Genomic DNA, 16,017 nt, shown 5'->3' on the forward strand with positions numbered 1-16,017 from the left:
CAGCTGACTGAGCATCAGACTCTTGGTTTCTGCTTAGGTCATGATCTGTTGGTGCTGGGATTGAGCCCCACATTGGACTCCATGGTCAGAGCAGAGTCTGCTTGAGTTTCTTTCTTTTTTCCCGCTGCCTTTCTCCCACCCCTACATTCTCTCTCTTTCTCTCTCTGGGATAATTAAACATTTTGTTTCTAGGTATTTTATTCTTTTTGATGCAGCTGCAGATGGATTTGTTTTCTTAATTTCTCTCACTTTTAGCATATACAAATGCAGCTGATTTTGGGGTGTTGATTTTTTATCCTGCACCTTCACTGAATTCATTAGTTCTGACTCTTTTTGTGATCTTTAGGGTTTTCTATATATTGAATCATGTTATCTGCAAATAGTGACAGTTTTACTTCTTCCTTTCCAATTTGGATGCCTTTTATTTCTTTTTCTTACCTAGTTGCTCTGAGTAAGATTTCCAAATACTTGTTCCAAAAGTGACAAGAGTGGGCAAGCTTGTCTTGTTCCTCATCTTAGAAAAAAGATTTGAGCTTTTTAGCATGGAGTATCATGTCAGCTATAGACTTGTCATATGTGGCCTTTGTTATGTTGAGGTACATTCCCTCTCTATTTTCTTTGTTGAGAGTTTTTATCATAAATGAATACTGATTTTGTCAGATGCTTTTTCTGTATCTATTGAGATGATCATATGACTTAAATCCTTTATTTTGTTAATGGGGTGTATCATAATTTGTATCCAATTTGCAGATGCCGTACCATACTTACATCCATGGAATAAATCCCTCTTGATCATGGTATATGAACCTTTTAATGTATTGTTGAATTTGGTTTGCTAATATTTGCAAATTTTTGCATCTATGTTTATCAGGGAAATTGGGTTATAATTTTCTTGTGACATGTTTGATTTTGATATCAGGATTGTCCTGGCCTCATAAGATCCGTTTGGAAGGGTTTCCTCCTCATACATTTTTGGGAAACATTTCAGAGGGATTAATATTAATTCTTCTTTAAATGTGTAGTAGAATTCACCAGTGAGGCCTTTTGATACTGGGCTTTTCTTTGCTGGGATGTTTTTGATTACTGATTCAATCTCTTTAGTCATTATTGGTCTGTTCATATTTTCTACTTCTTCATAATTTAGTTTTGGTAAGTTGGATGTTTCTAGGAACCTTTCCCTTTCTTTTAGTTTGTCCAATTTGTATACATTTATCTCTTCTTAGAGGTCTCTTTTGATCCTTGGTATTTCTGTAGTGTCAGTTATGTCTTCTCTTTCATTTTGGATTTTATTTGGGTCCTCTCTTTTTCCTTGGTAGGTCTGACTTAAGGTTTGTCTATTTTGCTTATCTTTAAGAAAGAAAAAAACAGCTCAGTTTCACTGAGATTTTCTATTTCTTATTAGTCTCTTACCTTATTTATTTCTGCTCAGATCTTTATTTCCTTCCTTCTCCTAACTTTGAACTTCAGTTGTTCTTCTTTTTCTAGTTCCTTGAACTATACATTTAGGTTGTTAATTTAATAACTTGTTATTTAATATAGGCTTTTCTCACTGTGAACTCTGCTCTTAGAACTGCCCTTGTTGCCTCTCCTAGGGTTTGGTATATTGTATTTCTTTTTTTTTTTTTAAAGATTTTATTTATTTGTCAGAGAGCGAGCGAGAGCGAGCACAGGCAGACAGAGTGGAAGGCAGAGTCAGATGGAGAAGCAGGCTCCCTGTGGAGCAAGGAGCCCGATATGGCACTCGATCCCAGGACGCTGGGATCATGACCTGAGCCGAAGGCAGCTGCTTAACCAACTGAGCCACCCAGGCGTCCCGGTATATTGTATTTCTATTTCCATTTTTTTTTTAATTTCTCTTCTGATTTCTTCTTGGACCCATTGGTTATTCAGTAGTGTGTTTAATCTTCACATATGTGCAGATTTTCCAGTTTTGTTCTTCTCATTGATTTCTACTTTCATACCATTGTGGTCAGAAAAGATGCCTGATAGGATTTCCATCTTCTTAAATTTATTGATTCATTTTGTGCCCTAATATACAATCTATCCTAGTGAATATTCCATGTGTACTTGAGAATAATGTGTACTGTGTTGCTTTCAGATGGGATGTTCTTTAAAAGTCTTATAAGTCCATTGGGTCGAATGTTTCCATATTGATTAAATGTCTGGAAGATTTATGCACTGATGGAAATAGGGTATTAAAGTCTGCTACTGTATTGTATTGCTGTCCATTTCTTCCTTCGGTCTGTTAATATTTGCTTTATATATCCTGGTTCTTTTCTGATGTGTACATAAACATTTACAAATATATCCTTTTGCTGGATTGACACTTTTATTGCGATATAATTACCTTCTTTGTCTCTTATTACAGTCTTTGTTTTCAAACCTATTTTGTATGGGTATACCAGATTTCTTTTGGTTTCTGTTTGCATGGAACACCTTTTTCTATCCCTTTACTTTTAGTTTTTGTGTGTTCTTACATCTGAAAGTGAGTCCATTTTAGGCAACACATTTTTTTTATCCACCCTATGTCCTTGGTTTGGAGTATTTTGCCCATTTATGTTTAAAGTAATCACTGATAGATTAGTTACTATTGTTTTGTTAATTGTTTTCTGGCATTTTGTAACTCCTTTGTTCTTCTCTTGCTCTGTTCCTTTGTGATTTGAGGATTTTCTGTAGTGTAGTGGTATGCGTAGATTCCTTTATCTTTACTGTATCTACTATAGTTTTGTTTTGTGGTTACCATGAGGCTTTTCTAAACCAACTTACAACAGTCTATTTTAAGTTAATAGTTTTAGTTTGAATACCTTCTAAAGCTTTACATTTTTACTCCTCTCTCCCATCTTTTGTTTTTGATGTCACAACTTACATCTTTTTTTTTTTTGTCTATTAACAAATTATTGTAGTTGTTTTTAGTACTTTTGTCTTTTAACTTTCATCCTATTTTTATACGTAATTAAGCTACCCCCTGTACAACATTAAGTTATTCTGAATTTTACTCTATATTTACCTTTACCAGTGAAATTTATACTTTCGTATCTTTTCCTATTATTGATTGGTGCCCTTTTATCTCAACTTAAAGAAGTCCCTCAAACATTTCTTGTCAGGCTCTTCTAAAGGTGATGAAATCTTTTAGCTTTTGATTGCCTGAAAAAGTCTTCATCTCTCCTTCAATTCTGAAGGATGACTTTGTCAGGTAGAGTATTTTTAGTTGGCACTTTTTTTCTTCAGCAAGTTAAATATATTGTGCCATTCCCTGTAAAGTTTCTGGCCTGCAGAGTTTATTTTGAAAATTTGCTTATAGTCTTAATGGGACTTCCCTTGTACAAAACAGATTATTTTTCTCTTGGTGCTTTTAAGAGTTTCTCCTTGTCTTTAACTTTTGAGATTTTAATTATAGGATGTCTTGGTATGGGTTTCTTTGGGTCATCTTATATGGAACTCTCTGCTTCCTGGATCTGAATGTCTGTTTACTTCCTCATGTGAGGGAAATTTTCACCCTTTATTTCTGCAAATGAGTTTTCTGGCCCATTGTCTCCCTTTTCTTCTAGGACCCTTATAATATCAATGTTAGTCTACTTGGGACTGTTTCATAAATCCCTTAACCTGTCTTCATTCTTTTTTTTTTTTTTTTTTCCTTCTTGCTGCTCTGATTGGATGTGTTCTCCTGCCCTCTGAGTTTACTGAACTTTCTCCTTCTTCATCTAGTGTCCTGTTGAACCCCTCTAGTATATTATTCAGTTCAGTTATTGTTTTCATCTCTGTGATTTCTGTTTGGTATTTTCTTACATATTTTATTTCTTTGTTGAAATTCTCACTTTGTTCATGTTTTGTTCCCCTGAGCTCAGGGAGTATCTGTAGGACTGTTCTTTTGAACTCTTTGTCCGGTAAATGACTTATTTCCAATTCACTGCAGTCTTTTTCTGAGATTTTATCTTGTTCTTTCATTTGGAACATATTCTTCTATTTGTTCTTTTTTTTTTTTTTTTTTTTTTTACTCTCTTTATTGGTTTCTCTACATTAGATAAAATGTCCGCCTCTCCTGGTCTTAAAGAGATGGCCTCATGTAGGTGAGTCTTACTGTTCTACCCTTCCCGTAGCTCTTGACTGCCCATCAAACCTTTGTGATTGTATTAACGGCCTACTTGGTTCTTTGTCATTCCCAGTAATTGAGGGTGTACCAAGACCTGTCACTGTCTCAAAGGGAAGGATCTTAGTTGGCATCTATATTCAGTCTGATTGGAAGCCAGACCCCAGACAGCAGCTTTTTTTTTTTTTTTTTAAGATTTTATTTATTTATTTGACAGAGAGAGATCACAAGTAGGCAAAGAGGCAGGCAGAGAGAGAAAGGAGGAAGCAGGCTCCCTGCTGAGCAGAGAGCCTGATGCGGGACTTGATCCCAGGATCCTGAGATCATGACCCGAGCTGAAGGCAGCAGCTTAACCCACTGAGCCACCCAGGCACCCCAGACAGCAGCTTTTAAAGTATGTACGTATACCTCTTTCAGGTAAAGAGCAGAAGATGGGCATTTCTGTTGGTTCTCTCTGCACTGAGCCCTGGGGCAACAGCTAGTGAAGAATTGTTTGTTTGCTTACCATGCCACTGAACCTGTGAACACAAGCTCTGGTAGCCTTCAGAACCAGGCTATCAAGAGATGTATCCTCTAGGGGCCAGCCACAAAAGCTGGGGTGCCAGATCTGAGCATAACCTCTGTTCTTGGAGACACTGATGACCTGGGATAGGTCAAAGGGAGAATGCAAAGATGATACCCACTGATCTCACTAAGCCAACCCTTAGATGTGTATTTATTTAGAGGTTGGCCCCTCAGGCCACAGTTATGAAGATAAATTAATAGGCCTCTTCCATAGAGAGACTGGGCATCTCCATCTGCTCTGTCTCTGCTGTGCCTTAGGGGGTAGCTGATTAAGAACTGTTTCTTTATTTGTCACAGTCCTGTGGGATCCATGAATGTAGGTACTGCTGGCCTCCCAAGCTGGGAGGTCAAGGGGTGACTTTTGGGCAGTAGTCATGAAAACCTTGGTGCCCCTTGTGGCACAGGACATAGCAGCAAGTGGGGAACAAAGCAGAGGGAGAGTGCAAATGTAGCCTCCTCAGTCTTTGAAGAGTATTTCAGTGGGTCTCTAGATGTGTATTAGATTAGATGCCTGCTCTTCAGACCGAAATGTTAAGCAAATAGTCCCTGAAATGTTAAGCAAATTGTCTCTGGGCATTGTTTACTTCTAAGGAGGAGCATTTCAGCTTCTTCTATACTGGGCCCTGGAGAATAGTCACAGTGAGCCCACTATTTTTTAATTTGTTATAGCCTTGTGGATCCTGTGGATACAAGTGCTAATGGCTTTCAAAGCCAGATATTTTGGAAGCTTTTCTCTCAGGTGGGGGTCTTAAATATTGGGGTATCAGATGTGGGCTTCAAAACTTTCACTCCTCAGAAAGAAGCTCCAACTTGTGAGCTTGCTGCCAGTTGTGGGTTGATGCTCAAGGGTGGGACTTATAGCAAGATTGTGTCTCAGCCACCCCTATTCATTTTGATGTGAGATTTTTTTTCTTTGTTTTTCTTTGTTCGCCTGATATATATGAATCATTCAGTTATTTTTGAGTTTCTTCCAGGGGAAATTATTCCATATGTAGCTTTAAATAGGTGTGTCCATGGGAGGAGTGAATTCAGGACCATCCTATGTCTCTGTCTTGACCTAGGATCTTGTATATAGGATTTTAATTTTGTGTGTGTGTGTGTGTGTGTGTGTGTGTAAATATCTGCTTACACATGTCTTGCTCCTCCTTAGAATGTAAATAAACTCCCAATAGGGCGTGAACCTGACTTATTCACTATCCAATCCCTAGTCTTGGGCACATAGTAGGTACTTAATAAAAAATGTTTGAATAAACGAATGAATATATCCCTCCTTCTTTCAATGTTTTCATTGAGGATAGGGATGTTATCATTTATTTCTTGGTATTTCCAAGAACACAAGAAATGATTGTGATTCTGATGTTTTAGTTCATTTGGTCATTTTTATTGAGCATATACTACATGCAGACACTGGCTAAGTATTGAGGATACAACAGTGTATACAACTGAGAAAATTCTTGTATTCACAGACATTAGTGAGAGGAAATGGACAATAAATGTAATAAAAAGTAAATTATTTGATGTTTTTTGCTGCTGTTGGAATAGAATTAATATTCCTGGAGTGCCTTGGTGGCCCAGTGGGTTAAGCATCTACCTTCAGCTCAGGTCATGATCTTGGGGTCCTGGGATGGAGCCCTGCCTAGGGCTCCCTGCTTAGCGGGGAGTCTGCTTCTCCCTTTCCCTCTGCCTCTGCTCTTCACTTGTGCTCGATCTCTCTCTCTCAAATAAATAAAATATGTTTTTAAAAAAAGAATTAATATTCCTCTTTACTTCCTGTTTCTGAAGAACCAAGCGTTGAATCTCTTCTGTAATAAAATAGTAAGTGATACAAAGCCTATAACAGAAATAGGGATATGTTAATTAGCAAATGGTAACTAAAGCTCTGGAAAAGTGTGAAAAGAGAAGGACAAGAAAGAGACACGGCAAAAGGATTGTTGCTGGGGCGCCTGGGTGGCTCAGTGGGTTAAAGCCTCTGCCTTTGGCTCAGGTCATGATCCCAGGGTCCTGGGCTCGAGCCCCACATCAGGCTCTCTGCTCAGCAGGGAGCCTGCTTCCCTTTCTCTCTCTCTGCCTACTTGTGATCTCTGTCAAATAAATAAATAAAATCTTTAAAAAAAATCACTAATGCTTTAAAAAATAATAATAATAACATTGTTGCTGCAAAGCAGAGTTTCCTCCACAGCTGAGCTGCCTGCCCTCTCATTCTGCAATCTTACCCTGGCTGCTTTCACCATGTATCTGTCCTTCTCAACCTTGAAAGCCCATCATGATGTTTGCTGGCAGGGTTTTGAGTGACTGACCCTGAACTAGCTGTTGCCAGGGTATCCCTCCTTACTACTCAAAGTGGGAATAATAAATCAACCTATGTACCGTTTCCATTTCAAGACACATAAAGTGAATTCAGAGCAAGGGGAAAGAGTTAACTGCATGCTTAAAGAAAAAAAAAAAAAGGCCTTGTGCCCTTAAAAAATACTTTTTTTGTAAATAAATACATCCTTTCATTGGATCCTTTTAAGACCACTGTGAGTTGGTTAAGGTGAGGATTATAATTCACGTGTCTATATACCCCCAGTTAACCGTTCTTTTGTCCCAGCATCCCATTTGGCTTAGTATGGTTTTTGTAGACTTAATTTTTTTAGAGCAGTTTTAGGTTCACAGCAAAATTGAATGGAAGGTACAGAGATTTCTCCTAGACCCCCTGCCACCGCACATGCACAACCTTCTTGACTATCAACATTCCCACCAGAGTGGTACAGCTGTTACAGTGGGGGAGGCTACACTGGCATATCATCACTCAAAGCCCATCGGTCACATTAGAGCTCACTCTCAGTGTTACAGATTATGTGGGTTTTGACACATGTATAATAACATGCATCCACCATTATAGTGTCTTTCAGAAGGTTTTCACCACCCTGGAAATCCTCTGTGCCTTGCCTATTCATCCCTCTGTTCTGAACTTATCACTTTGTAATAAAGTGTCATAATTTTGTTTTTGAAAATATTTTGATAGAACTATTCATTTCAACACAGTAAAGTTGCTTTCTTGGTTAAAAACTAAATATTTTTAAAGTATGTAAATTTATGGGATGACAGGGTGACTCTGTCTGTTAAGCATCTGCTGTCAGCTCAGGTCATGATCTTGGGGTCCTGGAATCCAGCCCCACCTCAGTCTCCCTGGTCAGCAGGGAGTCTGCTTCTCCCTCTCCCTGCTGTTCCCCCTGCTTGTGTGCACACGCTCACTCTCTCTCTACACATAAATAAAATCCTTTTTAAAATAAGTATGTAAATTTAATTTGTCTTTCAAAGTAGTTTCAACTTGGATGATGAGTTACATAGTCTCCATAATGACAGTCTGCATTTAATGCAGAGAAAAACTGGTTTCCAGAAAGAAAGGAACACTCTCTGGTGTGTCTGGCCAATCAGGTCTAGAGCAGAACTAAAACCCTGTGCTCTGACTTTTGGCACTTTCTATACCAGAGACAAAGCCCACTAGGGAGACAACTAAGATCTCAAAGCTTATCACATCCCTGCCTTATTTAAAGTAGTTGTGAAAGCAGGATTCTGTCTGTATTTCTAATTCAGACATGAGAAAATGCACTAAGTAAGTAATTACCTGGTAAAGAACAAAACAGACCACAAGAAGTCCAAGAAATAAAAAATCAGGTAGGCAAATGAAGACCTGCCTGGAGAGTATGCACTCTTGAGGTGGTAGTTTGTACCTCAAAGGAGTACTGTGCTTTTAGAGAGGACTGTATAAAATGTTAAGTCGGAGAAGAATAGCATCTTCACTGACAAATGTTTGATGGTATTTTGCAACTGAAATTAGTTTCATTTGCATATTTCTGCGACATGGTACATCTGTTTATCCAGCAAAATGTGTCTAGGTCCTGATCAACTACATAGTAAACTTGTCTAATATGGCAATTAACCATTCTGTAGTATCGCTCGCATGTAAGTTTAATATAGTGTTAGTATCCTAAAGATTGAAGTGACTCCTAACTTTTCCATAGCAAATCAGAAGTACATTATTTCAAAAAGGGACAGGTTTTCATAAACACCAATTTCTCCTCATACTCATTTTAAGATGTAGTATTTAAAATACATCCTGATGTAAAAGCACATAGTTACCCCACGTCAGTTGGGAGTGATTACTCCCGTGTAAAATCTAGCTTGCAAGGGGCAGGGTAAATGATCAACGTGTGGAAGGAAATGGCAAATAATACAGAATAGTGTGTGGAGTTGACATTTCTCCTTCAGGCATTTTTTTTTTTTTTTAGATTACCTAAATTGAATTTTTTTTTATTTTTTAATATTTTTATAACCATATAATGTATTATTAGCCCCAGGGGTACAGGTCTGTGAATCGCCAGGTTTACACACTTCACAGCACTCACCATAGCACATACCCTCCCCAGTGTCCATAATCCTTCAGGCATTTTTAAGATGCGTTGCGTTAGGTGCTATCCTGGGTGATAGGATGTTCAGGTGTTTTTCTTGATTTACAAATGGTGTGAATATGTTTTTATTTTGTTTCTTTATTTTCGCCAGGCCTCTCTATCCGGAGCGTGTGCTGGAAGGCAGACCGCCTGCTAGCAGGGACCCAGGACAGTGAGATATTTGAAGTGATCGTGCGCGAAAGAGACAAGCCGATGCTGATCCTGCAAGGCCACTGTGAGGGGGAGCTCTGGGCGCTGGCCCTGCACCCCAAGAAGCCACTAGCTGTGACAGGCAGTGACGACCGTTCTGTCAGGTGAGGCCCTGGCAATGATGGCTAGCCTCTCCTTGGCTGCCTTGGGATAACAGATTTATTTTGCCCAAATTTGCATGTTACTCAAAAGAAGGATAAACCACAGTACAGAACCACATAGGTTTCAAGTAGAATGTTGAGACATTTAGCTCAACAACGCTTGGCTTCTTAGCATTTTGTTGTTGCTCTCTTTCTTTGGCTCCATCTTAAGTCACGAAAATGCTCTGCAGAGTGAAAATACACTGCTACTAGTTAGACTCCTGGTTCTCTTTCAGTTGACGGTGAGCTAAGGGCATCTCTCTGTGGTAAGATCATACTTCCCCCCTCATGTGTTGGGTCTTCCGCAGGGGACTGCGCACAGCATTTTACACTTTTGTTATAGACATTCATCTCCACTGGTGAATTCATGAGTTTGTCTTCATCAAAACTTAAATTCTAATTTTCAGAGTTGTCTTCAGTGTGAGGAAACAACTATTTCTTTGCAAATTCTCAGATGGAATTTTGAACATTGTCCTCAAATGAAAGGAAAGCACTGGTTCCTAAGAAGACAGGAAATTTTATTAGGGCCTCAAAGATTCTTGCTGTGGATCGTTTGTGGGTTTTTTTTTGTTTGTTTTTTGTTGTTGTTTTGTTTTGTTTTTTGAGAGCACAGCATTATGTAAAATGAACAAAATGAGCATACTTTGAATGTCTCTGTGACTGTTGAAGGGCTAAACATAGGAATTAGATGTGTGTGAGGAAGGCTGTTCCACTGACTTGAGTATTTCTGTATTTGCTGCTGACCTTTAAATGTGCCCCATGACAAGCAGGCCGAAGAGTGCGTGCTAGTGGGTGAGACAGGCTGCTGGATCAACTGGTTGATTGATTACTGCTTCTGGGCTCTAATATCTAAATTAGACCATTGTAGACTAGATTGGAGGCTCCTGCTTCTCCCCTGCTCTGGTTCTTCATGTCTATGAATCTGACCAAGGCACAGTATACTCATTAGTGGCATATAAATCCAGAAGTAAATCCATTTTGTGATCTCTATCAAGCACTGAAGCCCCATCAATCTAAAATCAGTAAACACACACTTGTGTCTCCATGTGGCATACATGTTTATTTGGTTTAAGTTTCTCTTTCCTCAACCAAGCCCTCTTCTCTGCCTTTTCCTTTCTTGACTCCGGACCTTCCCTGAGCAGGCAAAATGATGCCACCAAGTTACTCGAGCACCTGAGATACTCGATTTATACTCATCCTATAGAAATGATTTCAAGAAAGTCTTTGGCTTTTGTTTTTTGACAACTTTGTTGCATCTGAGAAATGCAGACATCTCCAAGGAGGCCCGACTGTCAGAAAGTCTTCTTCCCCTTAACCATGAATTTGGCTAAAATTAGAAATATTCTTTTACACTGATTGTTGAAACTTTAGAGACTAAGTCCTAATTTCTTGAGAAAGATGAGCTGAGTGACTTTATAAGAATGGTACAGTCTACTGGGGAGTGATAGTTTCTGCATGCTAGTAAAGCAAAGCTTACATTGCTTTAAATAGTACAAGGCTAAAAGCAGCGTGAGATTATGAATAATGGACGAGGTATTGCAAGACTACCATGAGCTTTAGGCTGTTGCATGCAGGCTGCCTCCGGGATCAGTGAGCTCTTCGCCGTGCAGCTCTTCATTTTAAGGAGCTTGCCTCCATGCGTCCTGATGGCAGGGCCCACTTAGAGAAACTGCATCACGTCTGACTTATTGGTACCTCTAGATGCTCGGTCCCGCTGGAAGATCCTGTTATTTGTGTGTTTAAAGAAGACAGTTTTAGGACCACGAACAGATAGAGGTCAGATACCCCAACTACAACTAGCATAAACATTTATTTGTATCTTCAAAGGTTTAGTTCATGTTCACTCAGTCTGAGGTGCCTGGATCTGATGTTCTAGGAGGTGCTATATCTGTTGCCCGACCTCCATTTCTCCCCAGCAGCAGTGTCCATCAGCCAGGGGTACTGTGAAGCATCTGCCCCGAGTAAGGATGGTGGACCTGTCTGCAGTGGGGTGCCCAGGGGACTTGTGAGGAATGACAGTGGATGACTGGAGACAACCAACTATGGGAGCATCCCGGGCAGGGGCAGGGTGTCTAATGATCCTCTCCATCTCAGACAGGTTCTCTTTCCAGGGAGGCCAACAAAAGTAAGTAAGGCGTGTTTCGATCTAAAGCTGCTTAAATAACACAGTTACTAGAAAGGTACTCATATATTTTTTAAACAAACTAACAATAATAACATCCAATAGTACTTCTTTTTCCCTAAGTGTTATTAACAACCATTGGTATAAATAAAGAACGATTTTTAATTTCCAAAAAGAATAGCAAGATTTTGTGTGAAGGAGTGTTTAAAATGTCCTTATTCTATTAATCTCAAAATCTCTGGAAATGTTACCTCATTTTAGAATTCTTGCTGGGTATTTCATATGGTGCCACTGACCCAGCGACAAACTCAACACCTTCCCAGATTGCCAGACCTGCAGCGAGGAAGGACTGGTGTGAAGTTGGTACGTCCTCTGCTGTCATCACCACCAGAGTGGTGAACAGGCCTTGCAACCGAGGCCTGCCACCGTGAGAAGTGGGGTTTGTTTTCAACTTTTTTCTTGTGCGTAGGCTGTGGAGCCTGGCCGACCACGCCTTGATCGCCCGCTGTAACATGGAGGAAGCAGTTCGCAGTGTGGCCTTCAGCCCCGATGGATCTCAGCTGGCCCTGGGCATGAAGGATGGCTCTTTCATTGTGCTCCGAGTCAGGCACGTATCAATACGGAAAATGATGTCAGAAATGCTCCCTTGTTGAAACTAGTTCTCCTGTCCAGGGTGTATGCCAGGACTTCGGGAAAAAGGCATTTAAATAAATATTTCAAATAGGAAAACTCTAGATACACAGTCCCCTAACTGTATTTCCCAAGTTCAAACACTGAAAATCCACCGCTCTTGGGTAACTCATTTGGCAGGATGTTGTGACTCAGTGAACTGATTTGTGACTGTTTATTGCCTATTAATCTCTTAATAGGAATAATTATCATGTCATTTGCAACAAAAATATTAATTTTTGTTTAATACGGGGTGCTGCCCTAACTCCTACTGGGGATGTTACATAATATATTGTACGTGAACCTTTCTAAAATCTGGTGAATAATAAGCTCCCAAGCTCATCTGGTCCCAAGGGGCTATGGGCTTTTAGGAAGCCAAGAAATGAGAAAGCAGTCTCCAGCCCTGCCAGATTTTTAGAGGTGAGCTTGAGTAAAAGATTTCTTTCATCTATAATGAAAAATTAAATGGAATATTTCATATTTATTAACATCCTGTATTTACTGGACAAAAATGATGACTCACACTTGTAAATTCTCGAAACACACTCGGTTTTCTGGCTTACACAATTTGTGATTATAGAAAGAAAATGCAGCTGTAAATTAGATACTTCATGTTTTGCACATAGAAGATTCTATATAGCTTTGAGAAATGATCTTGGCACGGTTTATTACACTGAATTCTCATTTACCAGCCACACACAACTTATTACTGAGTTGGTGGGCAACATTTTCTTTCTCTGCTAAGTGATGTGTGAAAAGATGGCTAATTACCAGATCTTTTCTTGTTTAAATTTCTTTTGATGGATTTCCCAAGCCAAAAAAGCCTTAAAAACCCCCAAACCCTGTTTGATGACACCCGTTTGATGATATTATAGTAAATTATATCATGTAGTATATACACAGTGTATAGTATATGTATAATAAATGATAGTGCTATTAATAAGTAATAGCAGGTGAGGGGAATTATCATGTGGAAGCTAATATTTGCCATTATTTGTGCACTGATTTCGTTGGGAGTAGAACATGTTGGTACTGGCACAGGGGACCTGCTAGTCAGAATTCTGTCATATGGTGACAACTTTCAAATGAGAGCAGCAGTTCTTACCAGAATCTGATCAGAAGGGATACAAAATCTGGGTGATCTGATAAATGAATTGTTGAGCTTTCATGGTGAAAATTAAATAATTATATAAGAATTTAGTATTTAAAAAAGTAACCTTGACATAGTTTACTTTTCTCTGGGATGTGTTTTTTAAATAATTTTACAAACCCCAATTTAAGGCAAAAATTTTAGGGGAAAATAATACCTAATTAACCATGAAAGAAAATGGGCATTTCATTAAATATTTTTGTTGTTTTATTTTGGAAGCCCCAGATATTTCAAATATTGGTCAATTTTGCCTAAAAGGGGCAGAAACTAAAGAGTATTTTATATCTTTTTTCAAAAGTTAAGTCTTTAATTCTTATAGGTGTTCTCTCCCTTTTGAAACCATTTTTTCTCTGACATACAAATTTTGAGACATGGCTTGGTTTTCCTATTTCTTGATTTGCTGCTTATCACTTTTTATTGCTGCTTTTTATTCTTATAGAGATATGACAGAAGTGGTTCATATCAAAGATCGAAAAGAAGTCATTCATGAAATGAAATTTTCTCCAGATGGCTCTTACCTCGCGGTGGGATCCAATGATGGCCCAGTGGACGTGTATGCCGTGGCCCAGCGATACAAGAAGATTGGAGAATGCAGCAAGTCCCTTAGTTTCATCACACACATTGACTGGTCTTTGGATAGCAAATACTTGCAGACTAATGACGGTGCAGGAGAACGCCTGTTCTACAAGATGCCATGTAAGTCTTGCAGGCACTGGATGTTTGTGCAAATCGAAACTCTGAACCACATACAGTAAATACAGAAGAACGTCATCATGGTCTTAGAGCAAGGAATGTTCTCAGAAACACGACCACCCCCCCCCCCACCACCAAATCTCAAACTCTCAAAGAAAAGATTGATAAATTGGAACATATTAACATAAAAAAATCACTGCACAATGAAAGAGATCATGAAAAGACAAGGCACAGACTGGACAGAAGTATTTGTAGTGGTTATGATGGGTAAAGGATGTAGAGCTAGAAGTTATAAAGAATGCCTAAAGATAACTGGAAGGAAAGATATCTTAGAAAAATGCCCCCAAATGCTAAACATTTGAGGATTGCTGTCCTCATTTGCTATAATGGTTTTAGTCCAAAATTTGTGCTCTTCACAATTGGAAGCCTTTATGATATCATTTGGTGAAACATGCTGATTGAGATTTAGAAAGTACAATTTTTATTTGTCACCTCCACTATCTCTCTTAGAAGAGTTTCATGAGACTTCTATTACATTTAGTGACATGTAGTTTGTAATACTAAAATGGCAGGAATAAAAGACAAATTTCTGTATTGTAATCTTTGACTAATTTTTTAAAATTTTTAATTTTTTTATAAACATATAATATAGTTTTATCCCCAGGGGTACAAGTCTGTGAATCGCCAGGTTTACACACTTCACAGCACTCACCAAAGCACATACCCTCCTCAATGTCCATAACCCCACCCCCCTTCTCACAACCCCCCTCCCCCCAGCAACCCTCAGTTTGTTTTGAGAGATTAAGAGTCACTTACGGTTTGTCTCCCTCCCAATCCCATCTTGTTTCATTTATTCTTCTCCTATGCCCTTAACCCCCCACGTTGCATCTCCACTTCCTCATATCAGGGAGATCATATGATAGTTGTCTTTCTCCGCTTAACTTATTTCGCTAAGCATGATACCCTCTAGTTCCATCCACGTCATCGCAAATGGCAAGATTTCATTTCTTTTGATGGCTGCATAGTATTCCATTGTGTATATATATACCACATCTTCTTGATCTATTCATCTGTTGATGGACATCTAGGTTCTTTCCATTGTTTGGCTATTGTAGACATTGCTGCTATAAACATTCAGGTGCATGTGCCCCTTCGGATCACTATGCTTGTATCTTTAGGATAAATACCCAGTAGTGCTATTGCTCGGTCATAGGGTAGTTCTCTTTTCAACATTTTGAAGAACCTCCATGTTGTTTTCCAGAGTGGTTGCACCAGCTTGCATTCCCACCAACAGTGTAGGAGGGTTCCCCTTTCTCTGCCAGCATCTGTCATTTCCTGACTTGTTAATTTTAGCCATTCTGACTGGTGTGAGGTGATATCGCATTGTGGTTTTGATTTGTATTTCCCTGATGCCGAATGATATGGAGCCCTTTTTCATGTGTCTGTTGGCCATCTGGATGTCTTCTTTGCAGAAATGTCTGTTCATGTCTTCTGTCCATTTCTTGATTGGATTATTTGTTCTTTGGGTGTTGAGTTTGCTAAGTTCTTTATAGATTTTGGACACTAGCCCTTTATCTGATATGTCGTTTGCAAATATCTTCTCCCATTCTGTCAGTTGTCTTTTGGTTTTGTTAACTGTTTCCTTTGCTGTGCAAAAGCTTTTGATCTTGATGAAATCCCAATAGTTCATTTTTGCCCTTGCTTCCCTTGCCTTTGGCGATGTTCCTAGGAAGAAGTTGCTGTGGCTGAGGTGGAAGAGGTTGCTGCCTGTGTTCTTCTAAAGGATTTTGATGGATTCCTTTCTCACACTGAGGTCCTTCATCCATTTTGAGTCTATTTTCGTGTGTAGTGTAAGGAAATGGTCCAATTTCATTTTTCTGCATGTGGCTGTCCAATTTTCCCAATGCCATTTATTGAAGAGGCTGTCTTTTTTCCATTGGACATTCTTT

General features: G+C 39.1%; 1 protein-coding gene across 6 annotated transcripts in view; it reads left to right on the plus strand.

Moving 5' to 3' along the window:
* EML6 (EMAP like 6) overlaps positions 1 to 16,017 on the plus strand; it is a 284,967-nt gene that overhangs the window by 153,617 nt on the left and 115,333 nt on the right. For all 6 annotated transcript variants that reach the window (XR_009357213.1, XR_009357214.1, XR_009357212.1 and 3 more), the window contains exons 8-10: positions 9,197 to 9,398; positions 12,026 to 12,163; positions 13,815 to 14,071. Coding sequence is in view for 3 of the 6 variants with exons in the window: in XM_059187676.1 (XP_059043659.1) it covers positions 9,197 to 9,398; positions 12,026 to 12,163; positions 13,815 to 14,071 (597 nt within the window). In the remaining 3 variants the exon portion in view is untranslated. The remainder of the gene's footprint in view (positions 1 to 9,196; positions 9,399 to 12,025; positions 12,164 to 13,814; positions 14,072 to 16,017) is intronic.

Source organism: Mustela lutreola, chromosome 9 (genome assembly GCF_030435805.1).
Source record: "Mustela lutreola isolate mMusLut2 chromosome 9, mMusLut2.pri, whole genome shotgun sequence".
Classification (NCBI taxonomy): Eukaryota; Metazoa; Chordata; class Mammalia; order Carnivora; family Mustelidae; genus Mustela; species Mustela lutreola.